We start from the raw sequence: 18,806 nt of genomic DNA, 5'->3' as shown, positions 1-18,806 counted from the left end.
CGACGTCATTCCGGCGCTAACGACGCCGACGACTGACTCGGAGCCGCGGACGACGCCTGCCGGCGCGCAGGGCTATTGCTAAGCAAAATTTTCGGGATCCAGTCTGACGCCTGTGGATATTCTAAGGTAAGGAATCTTTTCCAAGGTAAGGAATCTATCACTAACTAATGTCTCTTACAGATATATCGTTACACAAGTAGTAACTTGTGCATCAGTTCCAGGGTCCACAAGGGTCAAGTGTGAGACTCTGCCAAGGGTGGGCAGGGTCCATGTGAGAAGTTGGCCTAATATATGATGCTCACTAGTTCTAGTGATCACCTTGTATTAGTCCAAACAACCCTTATGGTGATTGGTTGCAAGTCAACCTTATAGACCAGCTATCCTAATGGTAGCATGGACAAAAGCAGTCTTTAGGCTAAACTCTTTTGGCATGTGAAGCCAGCTGTTTTACCACATATAACCCCTTGTATACCAAGTGAAAGGACACCACACAGGTTGTTATGAAAATAAACAAGTATTTATTAACTAACATACACCTCTGAACTCTTTATGAGGTCAGAGGGCTAAGCACATGACAAACTCTTAGGAAAAATACGTTTAAGTTGCACGATTTACAATGGTACCCTAGGGGCACGACAAACCATATACTAAGTAAGTGGAATGTGAAAGTCAATCAAAGGAATGGAGCTGTCCAGAGGCTGTAGGATCGCTGGGACAACGCTATACTAACTTGAGGTAAGTAATAGTAGGCCCATGGAACGCGTGTGCAGAGTGTGAACTCACACGCGAGATGCGTACAAACGTCTATGGACAGTACAGTTTTAAGAAAAAGGTGAGTACGGACGTCCCTGACTAGATAGGACCAAAATGACTGTGGAACTGGACACTAGGAGAGTCAAGCTACCCTTGAGCACCGAAATGCTCGTGTTACCTCACTTACGGGCTGCGGGTGCATAAGTGCCAAGTTGTGTCGGGTTCCGGCTTTGAAGTCTATGGAGCCTGGAGGAAAAGATGCTGCAGGCGGTCAGGAGGAAGATGTCCGGTGTGATCCAAGGGTGGATCAGTGAAGAGAAGAACCTGAAAGCAGAGGGGACAATGTTCAAAGTCACTAGCCAGTGACTGGAGTGGAACCAGGAGTGGAACCAGATGTCGTCGTCGCGATCAGGTGAAGGTGGACGCTTGTCTCTGCAGCCACGTGGACCAGGGGGTGTCTTCGACGACCAGGATGGAGGCACGAGCTGTCCCACGCAGGCTCTCGCTGTCGGCGGTGTCGACTTCGGATTCGGAGTCAACAGGCCTTGGCAAAGGCAACCCACCCTGTGAGTGGAAATGGCGTCTGGAGCGGACCTGGAGGGTCCGGGGTGCTCCTCTTTTGGAAGGGAGGAAGGGCCAGTCTGGAGCAACCAGACCAGCAGTGAAGATTTCGCAGTTCGTCTAGGAGGCCACTAGCCAGCCGGCAAGTGACCAGACAACGCGTCGAGCAGCAAACAGGCAGAAGGGCCCCACGCAGATCTCGTGGATGCTGGAGGGCTGGTCTTCGGTGCAGGAGCTGCTCGGGGCTTCTCAGTCCCTAAAGCACTTGGACGAGGATGCCTCTGAAGTCATGCTGGAGCGAAGTGCTGCTTCTTTCAAGATAGCCGGTCCCACGTGTCTCGTCGCACCCACGGGTCTCAGCTGTGCTGCAGATGTGGGTTGAGTTCGGAGAGGTCTGGGAATCCGGGTCTCGTCGGGCTCTGAAGTCTGGATCCTTGCAGGAAGACGACAAAGGGAAGCCGCTGTACGCTGATGGTGCCTGCTTGTGCAGGGTGGACACTCCTTGCCCACAAGGGAGATTTCTTCAGTCTTCTGGGGAGCAGAACGTCGAAGTCCAGAGTTTCTTCTTGTAAAGTTGTTCGGGATAATCTAATCTGGAATGGGACCAGCTCCTACCTTTATCCGGCTAAAGGGGGGGCTGCACTACGACTAGGTCCCTCCTCTGGGTGGGACCAGGAAGGGGGGTGGTTACACCCCCTTTGCTTTGTCCGGTCTTGCGCCAGCTCTGGGGCTGGAGTGCCCCAAGAACTGGTTTGGACCGGTGTATGCACAGGGACACCTTGTGTGCCCCAGGCATGCCTCATTCCTTTCAGCCCTGTCCTACCTAATACTCAAAATCCTGTCTGGGGTGGTGCTAGCACCTCCCAAGGCAGGAAACCCTTTGTCCAAGCCTCCCTCGCTGGAAGGACTCCCAGCAGCAGGAGGTCAGACTTGTGTCTGTGGTGGCAGCATCCATTTTGTGATGCTGAGGCTCGAGTTAACTTTAACCGGGGTTCACAGTTACATACATGTTGTGTCCCTCTAGAAGGGTGGAATGCTACCCCCGTTGCCAGAATTGGCGAGGGGTTAGTATTCCAATTCGTATGACACCTTACTCAACATGTTTTGATAAAGCGATACCAAAGATAGCATATAACAGCGAGGATTATAATGCACTTAAGAGTATATGGTACGCGTTATCATGGAACAGCTATTAGGACTTGGTTCCGCAAGCTGCAAACGGGCTCAGCTCATGCCAGAGCACCATCTCACATAATTCCAAGCACTCTGCCTTCAGGATTGTTAAGGCCTGCCATAGGAGTGACTGATAGGAATATATGTGTCCATTTTTGGGTTAGATATAGGAATACTATATCTAAAGCAAAGGGTGATTACACCACCTTGCCCCAGCTGTTGTGCAGCCAGTTGTCAGATTTTAGCTGGCCAGCCAGGGGTGGCATAATACATGCTGCAGCCCCTGGTAGGCCCTGGGTACACCTATGCCCTGAGTTACAGGGTCTGATAAGGTGGCCCAGTACCAATTGGTAAATGCTCCTAAGGTACACGTGTCAATTTAGTGAGAGAACAGCTAGGCTGTGGGTCTGATTAGCAGGCCCACAGTCAGGGAAGTCGTAAACCAGTGAAGCAAAAAGCAAAAATCTGAGGTGATCATAGGATTGCAGACCCTACTCTCCTACAGTCCCCAACAAACCAAAGAGGGTGGGGGTCAGGCTTCACAGCAGAAAAAGAAGACTCAAGAAGGTCAGTCAAAAAGGTGGTGCCAATACTGTAAAAGTAAGACTCACTGGTTTAGTGAGTGCACCAAGAAAGGAGGGCAAACTCCTACCACTACAGCCCCTAAGGCACCTGCACCCCCTAGTACAGTCAGTCGTGGTAGTGCACCTCCAAAGGGATTAGTTGGGTTAACCTTGGGAACTGAGGGGTATGACAACCTAGTTGGCACACTCACTCAGGATGTCCTGGTCTGTACAGGGGATGTGGATATATCCCCTGATGCCAGTCCCAATACTTTGGGCAAATACAGGAAGACACCTTTAATTAATGGAAAAGTGGCTCAGGCCTACAGGGACACTTGTGCCAGTGTCACAATGGTGACACCTAACTTTGTGGACCCTGGACAGATCATGCCAGGTACAGATTTCCTGGTGACCAATGCCAGCAATGTCACTACCAATCACAGTATGGCAGTTGTTGATTTCTCCTGGGAAGGGGTAAGTGGCCCAAAGAAAGTTGTGGTTAGTTCAGACCTCCCAGTAGAATGTTTGTTGGGCAATGATTTGGAAACATCACTATGGTCAGAAGTGGAGCAGAGGACTCACATGGAAATGTTAGGCTTGCCAGCACATGTCCTTGCTGTGACCAGGTCACAGGCCAAAAGATGCCCCACTGAACAGGTGCTGGATCCTGGAACAATGGACCAGACACCTCCCAAGAGAAGGAGCAGTAGTGTTAAGGCACTGCCTTCCCACTTGTCCCAGGTTGTGGATCAAGTCTCAGAGGAGGCTGACCTCAAAGAGCTGAGTGAAACTGAGCCTAAAGAACTTGAACCTGATCAGGTTGAGTTTCTGGGCTCAGGGGGACCCTCCAGGGAAGACCTGGGGAAGGTACAGTTAGACTGCCCTTCACTTGAACCCCTCAGACAGCAGGCTGCTGCTGAGGCTGCAGGGAAAGCCACAGGTGCCCACAGGGTATACTGGGATGATGGACTCCTGTACTCTGAGTCAAGAGACCCCAAACCTGGTGCAACCAGGAGGCTGGTCATTCCCTTGTCTCAGAGGGGTTTCCTTCTTACATTGGCCCATGAGATTCCCCTTGCAGGACACTTAGGCCAGAACAAGACTTGGGACAGACTTGTCCCAAACTTTCACTGGCCTCACATGAATGAAGATACCAAGGAGTTTTGTCGCTCCTGTGTCACTTGCCAAGCCAGTGGTAAGTCAGGTGGCACAACAAATGCCCCCCTTATACCACTACCTGTGGTGGGGGTACCCTTTGAAAGAGTGGGGATTGACATTGTTGTTCCAATGGAACCCCAGACAGCATCAGGGCACAAGTTTATACTGGTGGTGGTGGACCATGCCACCAGGTATCCTGAAGCTATTCCCCTTAGGACCACTACAGCACCTGTTGTGGCAAGAGCCCTAGTTGGAGTGTTCTCCAGAATGGGCATCCCTAAGGAGGTTGTCTCTGACAGAGGTGCAAACCTCATGTCAGGTTATCTGACTGCAATGTGGAAGGAATGTGGTGTGCAGCCAACATTGTGGACTATGTACTTGGTCTCCGCTCCAGGATGGCTGAGTACATGGAGAAGGCATCTAAAAACCTTGAGGCAAGCCCAGAATTACAAAAAGCTTGGCATGACCAAAAGGCTGTCCAGACTGTTTACCAGCCTGGACAGAAGGTGTGGGTGCTGGAGCCAGTGGCCCCAGCAGCACTCAAAGACAAATGGCCTGGGCCCCACACAATCATTGAGCAAAAGGGAGAGGTCACCTACCTGGTGGACCTTGGAACTCCCAGGAGCCCCCTCAGGGTGCTCCATGTGAACAGGCTCAAAGCATATGTCGACAGGAAGGACATGAGCTTGCTCATGGCCACAGATGAGGGGCAGGAGGAGGAGAGTGACCCTCTCCCAGACCTGCTTACTCCGAACCCTGATAATGGGTCAGTAGATGGTGTTGTCTTTTGTGGCAGCCTCTCTGAGCATCAACAAAAGGATTGCAAACAAGTTCTTCAATACTTTAGACATATGTTCTCTCTCACACCCAGTCAAACCAATTGGTGTACCCATGAGGTTGACACTGGGGACAGTCTGCCAGTTAAGAGTAAAATCTACAGACAGCCTGATCATGTCAGAGACTGCATCAAGACAGAAGTGCAGAACATGTTGGAGCTTGGAGTCATTGAGCCCTCAGATAGCCCTTGGGCTAGTCTAGTAGTTCTAGTGCCAAAACCTCACACCCAGGGTGGTAAGAAAGAGATGAGGTTTTGCGTAGACTACAGAGGCCTCAATGCAGTCACTAAGACTGATGCCCACCCAATACCAAGGGCAGATAAACTTATAGATAGATTGGCTTCTGCCAACTACTTAAGTACATTTGACCTGACAGCTGGGTATTGGCAAATCAGGTTAGTTGAGGAGGCCAAGCCCAAAACAGCATTTTCTACCCCTGGTGGGCATTATCAGTTTGTGGTAATGCCCTTTGGTTTGAAAAATGCACCTGCCACCTTCCAAAGGCTGGTGAATCAAGTTCTCACTGGGTTGGATGACTTCTGTGCAGCATATCTTGATGATATAGCTGTCTTTAGCTCCACCTGGGAGGATCACCTGGTCCACCTGAGGAAAGTGTTAGAGGCACTGCAGAAGGCAGGTCTCACTATCAAGGCCACTAAGTGCCAGATAGGGCAGACACAGGTTGTATACCTGGGCCACCTTGTAGGTGGAGGCCAGGTTCAGCCATTGGAGAGCAAGATACAGGCCATAAAGGACTGGGCTCCTCCAACCACCCAGACTCAGGTTCGAGCTTTCTTGGGCCTGACTGGATATTACAGGAAATTTGTCAGGAATTATGGATCTATTGCGACTCCACTTAATGAACTGACAAGTAAAAAGATGCCAAAGAAAGTTCAGTGGACAGCAAGCTGTCAAAAAGCATTCGATGACCTAAAGCAGGCCTTGTGCACAGCACCTATCCTAAAGAGTCCAGACTACTCCAAAACATTCATTGTCCAAACAGATGCTTCTGAGTTGGGTGTGGGAGCTGTTCTATCTCAGCTGAATTTTGATGGTCATGACCAGCCAATTGCTTTTATTAGCAGACGGTTGACCCCCAGAGAGAAGAATTGGTCAACTATTCAGAGGGAGGCCTTTGCTGTGGTTTGAGCCCTGAAGAAATTGAGGCCATACTTGTTTGGCACTCATTTCAAGATTCAGACCGACCATAAGACCCTCTTGTGGCTAAATCAGATGAAGGGTGAAAACCATAAACTACTTAGGTGGTCCATTTCCCTACAGGGGATGGATTTTACAGTGGAGCATAGACCTGGCACTGATCATGGCAATGCAGATGGGCTCTCCAGGTATTTCCACTTAGAGCAAGAAGACTCACCTGATCAAGGTTAGCTTATTGTCCCAAAGTTTGGGGGGTCATGTAGGAGAGTAGGGTCTGCAATCCTATGATCACCCCAGATTTTTGCTTTTTGCTTCACTGGTTTACGACTTTCCCTGGCTGTGGGCCTGCTAATCAGACCCACAGCCTAGCTGTTCTCTCTCTAAATTGACACGTGTACCTTAGGTGCATTTACCAATTGGTACTGGGCCACCTTATCAGTCCCTGTATCCAGGGCATAGGTGTACCCAGGGCCTACCAGGGGCTGCAGCATGTATTATGCCCCCCCTGGCTGGGCAGCTAAATCTGACACAACTGGCTGCACGGCAGCTGGGGCAAGGTGGTGTAAACACCCTTTGCTTTAGATATAGTATTCCTATATCTAACCCTAAAATGGACACATATATTCCTATCAGTCACTCCTATGGCAAGCCTTATCAATCCTGAAGGCAGAGTGCTTGGAATTATGTGAGATGGTGCTCTGGCATGAGCTGAGCCCGTTTGCAGCTTGCGGAACCAAGTCCTAATAGCTGTTCCATGATAACGCGTACCATATACTCTTAAGTGCATTATAATCCTCGCGGTTATTTGCCAACTTTGGTATCGCTTTATCAAAACATGTCGAGTAAGGTCTGATACGAATTGGAATACTAACCCCTCACCAATTCTAGCGACGGGGTTAGCATCTTAGGTGAGGAGCCGGACCAGGGTCAGCATTCCTGTGCTTCGCCCCTCCCGCCCTCCCGCCCTCGATCACTACAAAATGGAGCCCCCATTCTGTCGGCGCAGCGGACGGGCGCAGCGGGCGCGCCAAAGGCGAGCCCGCCTTCGCCCGTCCGCGCCCGCCCGGGCCCAGGGGCCACAACCCCTGGCCCCCTCATCACATACCCCGCGAAAACACTCAGGGATCTGCAGTTTTCCAACTGCCCTTTGCCGCCTGGCGCGTGGGAGCGCACTGCCCTCCTGGAGATCACTAGTAAGCTGCCTGACCCTGGCATTCACTCTGACCATGGTCTTGTCCATTCTTGTCCTATGGCCCCCCCTTTGGCATCTAATAATGACACCCATCTCCGTGTGCTCTACCTTAACACTCGTTCCATGGTGAAGCATCAGCTTGATTTATTCTTGCTGCTCAACATGGATAAACCCGACATCTTGCTCCTAACGGAGACCTGGCTCACGCCGGATTCCCACCCGGATATCCTGGCGACCCTCCCCCCGGACTATTACATCCTCAATGTAAACCGCCCTCTTAGTCGCCCGGGAGGGGGAGTAGCGGCCATCATACACAAGAACCTCAGATTCCTCACCTCCGCCTCACTTACCCTACCAGGGGCTGATAACATAGTTATCAGCGTGGAAACCTCTGGGGTGCCTTGGCGATTGTACTCCTCTATCGCCCCCCCCAGCCAATGCCATCATTTCCACTGTCCTTCAGTGAGCAAGTAGCTGACCTGCTCACCCACCATTCTCAACTCGCCATATTTGGCGACTTCAATTACTGGTTTGACGATGACCAAGCCGGACCCCACGCCATTGAACTGTTTGAAATCTTGACAAACCTAAATCTGTCCCAACACATCTCTTCCCCAACTCATATCAAGGGCCACATTTTGGACCACATCTGGACTCACAACCTCGTCCTGTCTTGCCCAGTCATCTCCCCCTGCCTCTGGTCTGACCATCACCTGATTGACGTCACTATTTCAATTAAAGGGAAACTTAAGGCTCCTCCCCTCCCCGGGGGACTGAGTCGCAAATGGAATTCTTACGATTCCCAGGGATTTATTGATCACCTGACCAACACCTACCCCACTACCCTCCCCGAATCAGATATTGATTCTATGTCGGATGGGATCACCACCTGGCTGTCATCAGCCAGCGACATATTCGCTCCTCTTACCAAATTTGCTCATACTAGACATGGTAACTCTCATCGCTGGTTCTCAGAGGAACTGAAAGTACAGAAACTTAAACTGCGTCACCTGGAACGAAACTGGAGACGGGGCTACTCCAAGGAGGACCGCACCGAGTTTGTGAGGGCCCGGAATGAATATAAGAACGCTATTACCAAAGCAAAGGCCTCACACATCACGGAAAGAATCGATACAGCTAGTGATAAATCTAAAGAAATCTTTAAAATCTTCAACGATTTCTCATCCGACCACAGAGTACTTCCAACCCAGGCCCCCACCCAGGAAACCTGTAATTCGCTCAATTCTTATTTCATCCAAAAAATTGTAAACATCAAGAATGCTATTCCTCTCTCTACCCCTCTTAGCCTTTCTGACTCCCCCCCTCTTAACCCTTGCTCTTTCATCCAGTTTCCACCAATCACCGCCAGCACTCTCGCTGAGCTTACCACTCGTGTTAAATCTGGATCTCCTAGGGACTGCTGCCCCCCCCCAAGTTCTTAGGGCAACCTTCTCTGCTCTGCCTGATTGTATTCTCCCCCTTCTGAATACCTCCCTCAGCTCCGGCTCGGTCCCCAGGGCTTTTAAGGAAGCCATATTGGTCCCCCTCTTAAAGAAGACAAGAGCCGACCCCGCCAATCCTGCCAACTATAGGCCCATTTCTCTTCTGCCTTATATCTCTAAACTTCTCGAGGCCTACGTCACCACCTGCCTCTCGGCATTTGTCGAGAGCTCCGGGTTCTTGGTACCTAACCAGGCAGGCTTCAGACCGGCGCATTCAACCGAAGCAGTCATTCTAAAAGTTTTGGACACCCTTCGGGAGAATGCCGATAGAGGGTCCCCTCAGGCGTTGGTCCTTCTGGACCTCTCGGCCGCCTTCGACACGGTGGATCATGACATCCTTCTCCACCGTGTCGGACAGGCAGGCATCAAGGGACCCGCCTGGGAATGGATCAAGTCCTTCCTCTCGGGCCGAGCTCAAACAGTCCATTTAGGCCCCTTTACCGCCACCCAGGTCCCCACCACCTGTGGAGTCCCCCAGGGCTCCTCTCTGTCTCCATTATTGTTTAATTTATATCTGCGCCCACTTATCCACTCACTGAGCTCTTGGAATTGCACTGTCCTCAATTATGCTGACGACATGCAAATCATCTTCCCATTAGATTCCCAGGATGCTGTACCTAACTTTCAGGGAGCAATGCTGCATATCCAACAATGGATGATCTCCAACCAGCTCAAATTAAACCCTGAGAAGACGGAACTCCTCCTGCCTGGTATCAGCCCTTTATACTGGGGCCCTCACTTCTGGCCTAAGGAGCTTGGCATTCCACCTAAACCTTTGAATTTGGTAAAAAGCTTGGGCGTTACCATCGACACTGATCTCTCCCTTAAAACTCATGTTGGTACCACCATCTCTGCCAGCATGTTCCAGCTACGCAAAATTCGCAAGATTTCCCACTTATTCTCCCACGAATCCCTGGTACAAATTGTCATCTCCCTCGTCCTCTCCCGCCTGGATTTTTCTAATTCAATCTATTGGGGGCTACCCAAGTCCCTCCTCCATCGTCTCCAGCTGGTGCAGAACCAGGCAGCTAGACTTATCTGCAAAACTCCCAAATGGCAATCCGCCAGGCCTCTCCTGGCCAAGCTGCACTGGTTGCCTATCGAACAGCGAGCTGCTTTTAAAATTGGCTGCCTGGTATACAAGGCCCGGCAGTCCAAGGGCCCTGCCTTTTTAGAATCCCTTCTGAACCCTCATTGTCCGGTTCGTAACCTCCGTTCTGCCCATCTTCATCTTCTCACCACGCCAACGGCCAAACTAAAAAAACTGGGCGGCTGTAGATTCAGCTACTTGGCACCTAAATTATGGAACTCCCTCCCTCTTCACATTAAAACTTCTGGTACCCTACTAAGCTTCCGAAAGAGCCTAAAAACATGGCTCTTCTCAAAACCCATGTAAACTATGACTCTCACCTCCAATCTCAATCACAGCGCCAGGAAACCTTTGGTGTCAGTGCGCTCTATAAATACAGCATAAGATAAGATAAGCATTCCACCCTTCTAGAGGGGCACGACATGTATGTAACTGAGAACCCTGGTTAAAGCTAACTCGAGCCTCAGCATCACAAAATGGATGCTGCCACCACAGACACCAGTCTGACCTCCTGCTGCTGGGAGTCCTTCCAGCGAGGAGAGCTTGGACAAAGGGTTTCCTGTCAGGGGCGGTGCTAACACCATCCCAGACAGGGTTTTGTGTATCCCAAGTAGGCAGGGCTGAGAGAAAGGTGACTGCAAGTGGCACCCCGGTGCTCACTGTGCATATGCCGGCTTGAACCAGTTCCAGGGGCACACCAGCCCCTGAGCTGGGGAAAGTCTGGACAAGGGAGAGGGGTGTAACCACCCCCCTCCTGGTCCCACCCATGGGCAGGACCTAGTCGCGTGCCAGCCCCTTTTCTTAGAATAAAGGTAGGAGTGGCCCCCTTCCCAAATTAGATAACTCTGAATCTTGACTACTTTCCACGAAAGGACTCTTGACTATTTCTGAAGACTCTCCCTTGTGGCTAAGGAGTAGCCACCCTGCACCCGCAGGCACCACCTAAGCATCGCGGTTTGCTGTAAGTCCATCCTCCGGATCAAGACTGCCCAGCTCGACGAGACCCGGATTCCCCACCATCTCTGACCTCTACCTGCATCATCAGCCCAGCTGAGATTCGTGGGTGTGACGAGACCTGAGGGACCGGCCATCTACAAAACTGCACGACGCTTAACCAGCACGACCGCCAAGGGATCCTCGAGTGAGTGCTTTGGGGTTTGAGAAGCCCTAACCCTGAGCAGCTCCAGCACCGAAGTCCAGCCCCCCAGCATCCACGAGATCTGCGTGGGGCCCTTCTGCTCTTTGCTGCTCACCGCGTTGTCCGGTCACTTGCCTGCGGGCTAGTGGCCCTCCTGATGATGCACCACGACGATTACACCGCTGGTCTGGTTTCTCTAGACTGGCCCTTGCTCCCTTCCAAGAGAGGAGCACCCCGGACCCTCCTGGTCCACTCCAGACGCCATCTTGACTCCACCGCGTGGGCTTGACTTTGCCAAGGTTTGTTGCCTCAATCCTGGGTCCAGCATCACCGACAGCAGACACCTTCGTGGGACAGCTCGCACCTCCAGCCTGGTCGCAGACAACGCCTCCTGGTCCGAGGGACAGCAGAGTCCAGCGTCGCCCACTCACCTGGTCGAGGTGACTTCATCTGGTGCCATCCTGGTGCCCACACAATCACTGGCTAGTGATTAAGAACTGAGTCCCCTCTGCTTTCAGGTCGTCTCCATCATCGATCCAGGCTTGGATCACTCCGGACATCTTCACTGGTCGCCTGCCAGCAACTTCTTCTTTCAGGCTCCATAGACTTCAACGAGGATTCCCGACGTCTTTTGAACCCTATGCAGCCGCAGCCCCTGGGCTAGGTAACCTGAGTATTTCGGTGCTCCAACGTAGGTTCACTATCTAAGTGTCCAGATCCTTTGTCGTTTTCAGTCTATCTAGTCGGATTCGTCCGATAACAGTAACTTTACGAATACTAGCATCCATAGACTTTGTCCCGCATCCCGCGTGAGAGTGCACAATCTGCACCCGATCTCCCTAGGCCTCCTGCTCCTAACCTTAGGGTTCAGTAGTGTAGTCCTAGCGATCCTGAAGCCTCTGGATCTTGTTACTTACCTGCTAGTATTTTGCATTCCACTTTCAGTGTATATGGATTTTCTTGCCCCTCGGGCATTTGTGTAAATTGTGCAACTTAAAGTATTTTCAGAAGAGTTTTGTTGTGTGCTCCCTGACTCATAAAGAGATCAGGGTAGACTTGTTATAAATAAATATCCTTTTATTTTCATAACAACTTGTGTGGAGTCCTTTCACTTGCTGTTCAAGGGATATATGTGATGGTATAACAGCTGGCTTAACACGCCCTCTAGAGTTTAGCCTAAAGACTGCTTTTGTCCACGCTACTAGGATAGCTGGTCTATAAGGTTGACTTACAACCAATCATCAATAAGGGTCGTTTGGTATGATGCACAGTGATCACTAGGATAGTGAGCACTGTATATCACCCTGCTTCCAGGAAATTGGATCCTGCTTGACTAGAAGAAACCTCAGCCTGAGGTGAAGGAACTGGGAAAGCTGAAGGAGGAGTACTGTCCCTGTCCTCGGGGATTGGCCTGCAGTGGTTGCCTTGCTGCTGAAGGAGAGGAGAGAAAGACTACAAAGACTTTGCTTCAACTTGTGCTTAAAAAGATCTCCAAGGGCTTGTGAGTGAGCTTGCCCCCTGAACGAAGTCCCAGGACCAGTGGACTTCACCCACCTTGAAGAGAGCTGCTGAAAACACTGTTTTCCCCGTAGCCCCGAAGCAGGGAGCTGTGTGCGCTTTGAAGGATCAACTTGTACACTGGGAAGCCCTGTGCCAAGCTGTCCGCCTCGAACATCGCGACTTTGTGGCCCCAACGAGCCGTAGCTCGCACCGTGAAAGGAGGACTCCGAACTGCACATTGTCCGTCCGTCCCCCCCCCCACAACCCCCCCTTCGAACCACACTGCTCAACGCTCACCCTGCTGCTGGTGTGGAAATCTGCAGCGCGTAAAGCGGCTGGGTACGTCTCGCACAATCGCAGCGTACTGCCTGCCTCGCACCGCGCTTAAAGGATTAAGCAAGCGCCAACTCTCAATGTACGGCTCGTACGCCGCACAGGAATTCAAACGCACCACACAAAGCACCGTCTCCTCGAACAACGCGACTCCGAAGAAGTCTACTCTCAGCACCCAGGACGCCTACGAGCCGCAGCACAAACCGTGAAAGGAGGACATCGCTGCCTCCAATGCTTCTGTTTTCCAACGCATCGTCCGTGCCGGACACAACAACTAAGGTGTGCGCATCGGACCGGAGCGTCCGCTACGCCTGTTTTACTCTGTTAGACATTGTTTCCATCTCCGTGAGAGTCGGACAGAGGGTGCGAAGCGCACAGAACTAGAAATCAAGCATTTTTAAAGAACTCTTGATTACTAAAAGGTATTGTGGGCATTTCTGTCGTTATTTGGTCTTGTGCTAAGTCTCTATATCAAGATTAACTATTTTTGATATAAACCTAGTGTGGTGTCCATTTGTGGTGTGTCATTTGATTACTGTATGAGTTCACAAATACATAACCCCTAATGCCTCTGAGATAAGCCTTGTCTGCTCGCGCCACACTACCTAGAGGGTGAGCAGGGGTTATTTTGGAGGGTAATCCCCTTGTCCTGACTAGAGGAGAGGGTCCCTGCTTGTCACTAGTATTTACCTGTACCAAGCAGAGACCCCCAAATCTAACAAGTATATTTTAAAATAGGTTCTATACTTGGAGACCAACAAACAGGGACGATGGCCCTGGTTCCGATCCAGGCGCAGACGGGCTTGCCTTTGGCCCGCCTTCGCACGTCCGCTGCGCATCTGTTCCGGCATGCTGCTTAAATAGCAGTGAGTCTGGCGTCCCGCGCATACATCAGCTGCTGCCAACCCAGAAGTTCTCAACAAGTACGTCCGGTCCCTTCGCCTACCACAACAAACGGCGCAAGCCGCGTCAGAACGGGGCGGGGACGGAGGTTACCGCACTGTCTCTGCCCTAGCAGTCAATAAAGATTGGTAAGTTTATTTTAAAAGAGTAAAAAAGTGCAGATTCAGATGCTATCCAAATTAGCAAAATGAAAGTTTAAAAATACACACAAGTGTCGGGACAGAATAAAGTGATAATAAAAACAGCAGAATATCAGCAAAATGTCTGTGGAGTAAGGTGATAGTTGGAACACCTACCGCTGGTGTTCTCGTGTCCGCTCCGGCATGCTGTTTAAATAGCAGTGAGTTGGGCGGCCCGCGCACACATCAGCTGCTGCCAACCCGGAAGTTCTCAACAAGTACGTCCGGTCCCTTAGCCGTCCGCAACAAACTGCACAAGCCGCGGCGGAATGGGACGGGGACAGAGGTAACCACACTGTCTCTGCCCTTAGAACTTCCTTGGCCAGTCTTCCAGGCAACACTAGGGGTCACAGGGATAATCCAGGTATCAAAGCTGCAATCCCCCCAAATGACATTCTTTGGAGTGGACTCCTGCATTGTTTTTCATAAGGTCCCACATTAGGTTCCACACACTGTCCCCTCCAATTTGCTATGTTTGATCTGTGTCTCAAAGAAAATGCAAGACAAAACCGACATCGTTGCAAATGGGTGATGCCCATACGTGGCTCTGCACGGTCACATCTGGAGCAGTGCAAGATCATCCTGCAGAGTTGGGTAGTGCCACCTCCTGGTATGCTGGAGCAGTTGCTGTTGAACATTTTTGGCCAGTCTGATAACTTGGACTGTTTTGGGAATATTCTAAAGGTGAGGTATTTGAAGTTAGATAATGTATCCAGCAGAAGGAGCATTGCTAAAGGTAAATAACATGATTATCTTATAGCTCCTTAGATAGCCTCCACATTTCAATTTGTCATCTAAAGCTAAATCTTTTAATTGGCATTGCCATAGTCCAAAGTACAATAAAACATTAGTAGATTGTTCTAGTTCCGACCAAGAAGGCAGAATTTCAGGCTTGTAAATCAATGTCATTAATGTCAAAACCTTTATGAATCTCCACAGAAACTTACTAAACATGTTCTTCTTTTCCTTTGGTCGTGAAATAAGCTTATAAAAGTGCAAATTAGAGAATCCACTGCACTGGCTAGAGCTGTGCCTTCTTCACAACCCAAGACACCAGTTGTTCATATGGCAAAACCATTTTCAAAGTTGCCGTCCACTTGCGTTGAGGCCAAAGACCAAACTATAATGTTCCCTAAAACTCTTTCCGGAAGCACTGCAGGTAACACATGTCTTCTGTTTACTTAACTGTATTTATATCCGTTTTTGCTGGGGAATATTTCTTGTTTTCTTTGAGATGCGGAGCCTTATTACAAAGTATTATTAATAGTCAAGCTTCCTTTCACAGACTAAGTGTTCATTGATATATTGTTCTAGCAATTCCCTTATTGTCCATATTGTTGGATGCTTTAAGATATGGAAAATGTTTTATTCCATTAGAATTGTTTAGAGGCCGTTTGTTGGTGTCCTGGAGTCATTAATTACGTGGGGTTATCGTGTGTTCACTGTTTTATAGCAGTGGTGACCGAAACCACCAAAAGTCTTGTAGTTAAAGGCACTAGCTCTGTAAATATGCATAGACAAGAACTCTAGGGTTACTGTAGGAGATTGATATGTTTAGAAACTCACTTACAGTATAATACAATTTCTTACACTCGCATTCAATGTTCATCCAAAACAGTATTTTGAGCAATGAGTAGCGCTTTTAAGTAAGAAAAGAGAGCATTTAACATGTGATGTTCAGAACAAAACCTTCCAGAGCCGAGCTTACAGCTAAGCCCAGGCAGGTAACTCCTCTCCGCCAGTGGATTTTACAGAGTTTTGCCTACTCAGCGCTCCATGTCAAGGCGTAGTTTAGGCAAAACTCCTACTCCATAGCGGAGCAGAGTTAACCAGCCCATCCACCCTCCCTAATTATAATTTTTTTAAAAAGGCACTTACCTGCTGTGGCTGCCTCCTCCTCACCATGGCTGCTCTCCTTCCTCGTCGCCTTACGTTATATGTCTTGCGCAAGCAGAGCGGAGTTCCACTGAGTTTTTTTCCAACTCTGTAACTCCGCTTTGAGGCACTATGCCAGCTCTGTCTGGGGTTACTTACAGCCTCAATATTTGTATCGCCTTTATGTATTAGACCCTAAGTAGAACAGTCACCCTGTAGTCCATGTTAATCTTTTTCTTTGGGGCTATTCTGAACAAAGTGTAGACTCAATATGATGCCTTTCTCTCTGTTGCAGTTGTCTCTGGGATTGCACTGGCAACTCAGTGTACTTAAAGTAAAGTTTTTTCCCCAGGTTCCCTGTTTCTGGGAATTCCTTGGTTGCTTTTGTCACAACTTTGTGGCCGTCAAAGATGACTACTCCGAGAAATTTTGGTTTCAAGCCAAGCCATGCAGAAAATGTAGGGGCCAGAGGTCCATCATTGACCTTCATGAAGATTGTTTACTGTGTCTCTTGTCAGCCACGTCGGGACATACACTTTGTGCAAGCGCATTAATCCAAAATCGCTGAAGGAGAGGGAGGTCAAATTATTCATGGCCAAGGCCAAAAAGCAGAAGAGAGGTCTCAGAAGGTCAATTAGTCATTATTCTACTGTCTAATTAATAATTAGTCCGTAGAAAGTACTCCAGTTGGGTAGAGGTGTTGCACAAAGCGGTGGCCTGTTCTTGGATAAATATGCAGGACAGGATTAATTCTGGCACGATGCTCATTTCACAGAAATTAAACCACAGCATCTTACAATTAGCAAATAACATGTAATCAAAGGTTACAGGGATGTTCTAGTTAGAAAATAAAATGTAGAAAACCTTAGAAATTCACTGAAATAAAACAAAGGTTACAGGGACGTTATAGTTCGGCTCAGATTTCACTCGTACAAAACCAGTGAAAGTCAGCAGTTATTTAACTGAGCTAAGTATAACTTACGCCCAGCAATGCGTTGCTTATCACCTCACATGACATAACATAGTGACATTAGGTTAGCTCAGGTAACTATAGCTGTTGAATTTCACTGGTCTTGTACGAGTGAAATCTGAGCCTAACTATAACATGCCTGTAACTTTAGGTTCTTTCAGTGAATACAAAAATATATCACAGAAATCTTCCCCAAATTGTGAAAGAAACTGCACTCTGGGTAGACAAGGCTCAAATCCCTTATCTATATCTGATGGAGACTTCTAGCTGCAGATTCCTCATCTTTGCATTTCCCAGGCATCTTGCTGGATCCGGAAACTTGCTGAGCAATACCCCTTGCGCCCGCCTTCGGGTGGCTTCATTCCGCTCTGCGTGACATCCGCATCTGCAGCTTTAGTTACGAGGTCGCAGTACCTACATAGGCGCCACCGAGGCACATGGACGTCCATTCTTTTCTATCCGCGCCAGTTAAGCGCTGATCTGGGAAGAGCTCCCCTTCTGTTGCTTTTTGAAAGGTTATTTCTCAACTTTTGTTGAATTCTGAAATTATTTCCAACTTTGTGTTCGAGGGATGTCTTCAAGGATGACAGGTTTCAAGCTTTTCGGTGCCTGCTACCACATAATGTCAGTAAACCGACCCCCACCTCATCTGTCTGTGTTGTCTCAAGTGCGACCACTACTCAAATTTGTGCTCGGACTGCCTGGCCATGGCTCCAAAGGCCTTGAGGGAGTGGGCGATGAAGATCCTTGCAGCCCAGCGAGACTCCGTGGAGGTCCCAGGACTGATCAAGGCAGAGGAGGTCGCGAAACTGCTGTTGGAGCCCAAGCACAAAAATAGAAACAAGGAAACCCTCAGGGTCAAAAAGGGACCAAGGGTGGTAGTTATTTCAAGAGACAACGGTCCCTTTAGAAGGAGAATCAATAAAAATATAAATATGCAAAAGCCACAATTAAAAAAACACCGGTAACACCTACATCTCAACTCTAAACTGAATTGATTATATTTGTGGAGTACAAGATGTATTTTTGATTGTGACTTTTGCATATTTACATTTTTCTCCTAAAAGTCACTTTTAAGTCACTTTCCTGGGGTAAGGAAATCGGCGGATTTCCTCTTACCCTGTCAAGTCTAGCTCACTCAACTTGTATGTATTGTGTTGTTTTTCATTTGTTGCAACTAAATTTGTTGATAGTCAATTTAGACACAGACTGAGCCAATCGTCATTGTGCTAATTTGGCAACATATCATTGATTCTCCTTCTAAAGGGACTGTTGCCTCTTGAAATAACCGGAGGCCCAAGCGGCATTCATCTTTACCTCGGCAATTGTCAGTCGACGAGAGAGGTAAGGAGCATGGTTCTTTGGCCCCGGTCAACTAATCGCCTCCCTCCCTTTCTGGGAGCAGGAGCGACCCCCGTTCAGATGAAAGAATTTTTGAGACCATTGGGTTCGACGTCATCAGCTCCGTCCAGGGCACCAGTGGGGCCTTATGCATCTGGGTCGACGCTGGTCGTACCAACATGACCACCTCCGGCGCTGGACCCGAAGTCTGTGCCTCCGGTGCCCATCGGCGATGCCAGCCCCATCTTCATCCCTGACGACAGTCAGAACGACGTTGCTCGACGCCGATTCCGACATCCATTGAACCCAGAGGTTCTATGTTATTGCATGAGCACTTTCAGGATGTGCTAGGCTCAGGAGAGGAATGAGATGGGATTATGGACCCACTGGAACACCAGGATGACTACGGTCTGGTATGGGGAACGTCCGGAGGCCAGTGGACTGGACACTTCTCCAGATACTGGCAGGCTCTCTCTGCCAACAGTGGCTACGGAGGAGGGGGCATCCTCACCATGGTGGTAAAGAGGGCAGCTGAGGTCCTACGTCTAGAGCTGCCCTCTTTGCAGGTCAGGACTAATCTT

At 49.4% G+C, this 18,806-nt stretch overlaps 1 protein-coding gene across 1 annotated transcript in view; it reads left to right on the top strand.

Moving 5' to 3' along the window:
* CEP192 (centrosomal protein 192) overlaps positions 1-18,806 on the top strand; it is a 1,919,503-nt gene that overhangs the window by 1,614,575 nt on the left and 286,122 nt on the right. The window contains exon 39 of the mRNA XM_086965571.1: positions 15,024-15,198. Within this exon, the coding sequence (XP_086821697.1) occupies positions 15,024-15,198 (175 nt within the window). The remainder of the gene's footprint in view (positions 1-15,023; positions 15,199-18,806) is intronic.

This window comes from Lissotriton vulgaris, chromosome 4_1, assembly GCF_964263255.1.
Source record: "Lissotriton vulgaris chromosome 4_1, aLisVul1.2, whole genome shotgun sequence".
NCBI lineage: Eukaryota > Metazoa > Chordata > Amphibia > Caudata > Salamandridae > Lissotriton > Lissotriton vulgaris.
The sequence above is the reverse complement of the archived record's forward strand: the minus strand, read 5'-3'. Positions and strand labels throughout refer to the sequence as shown.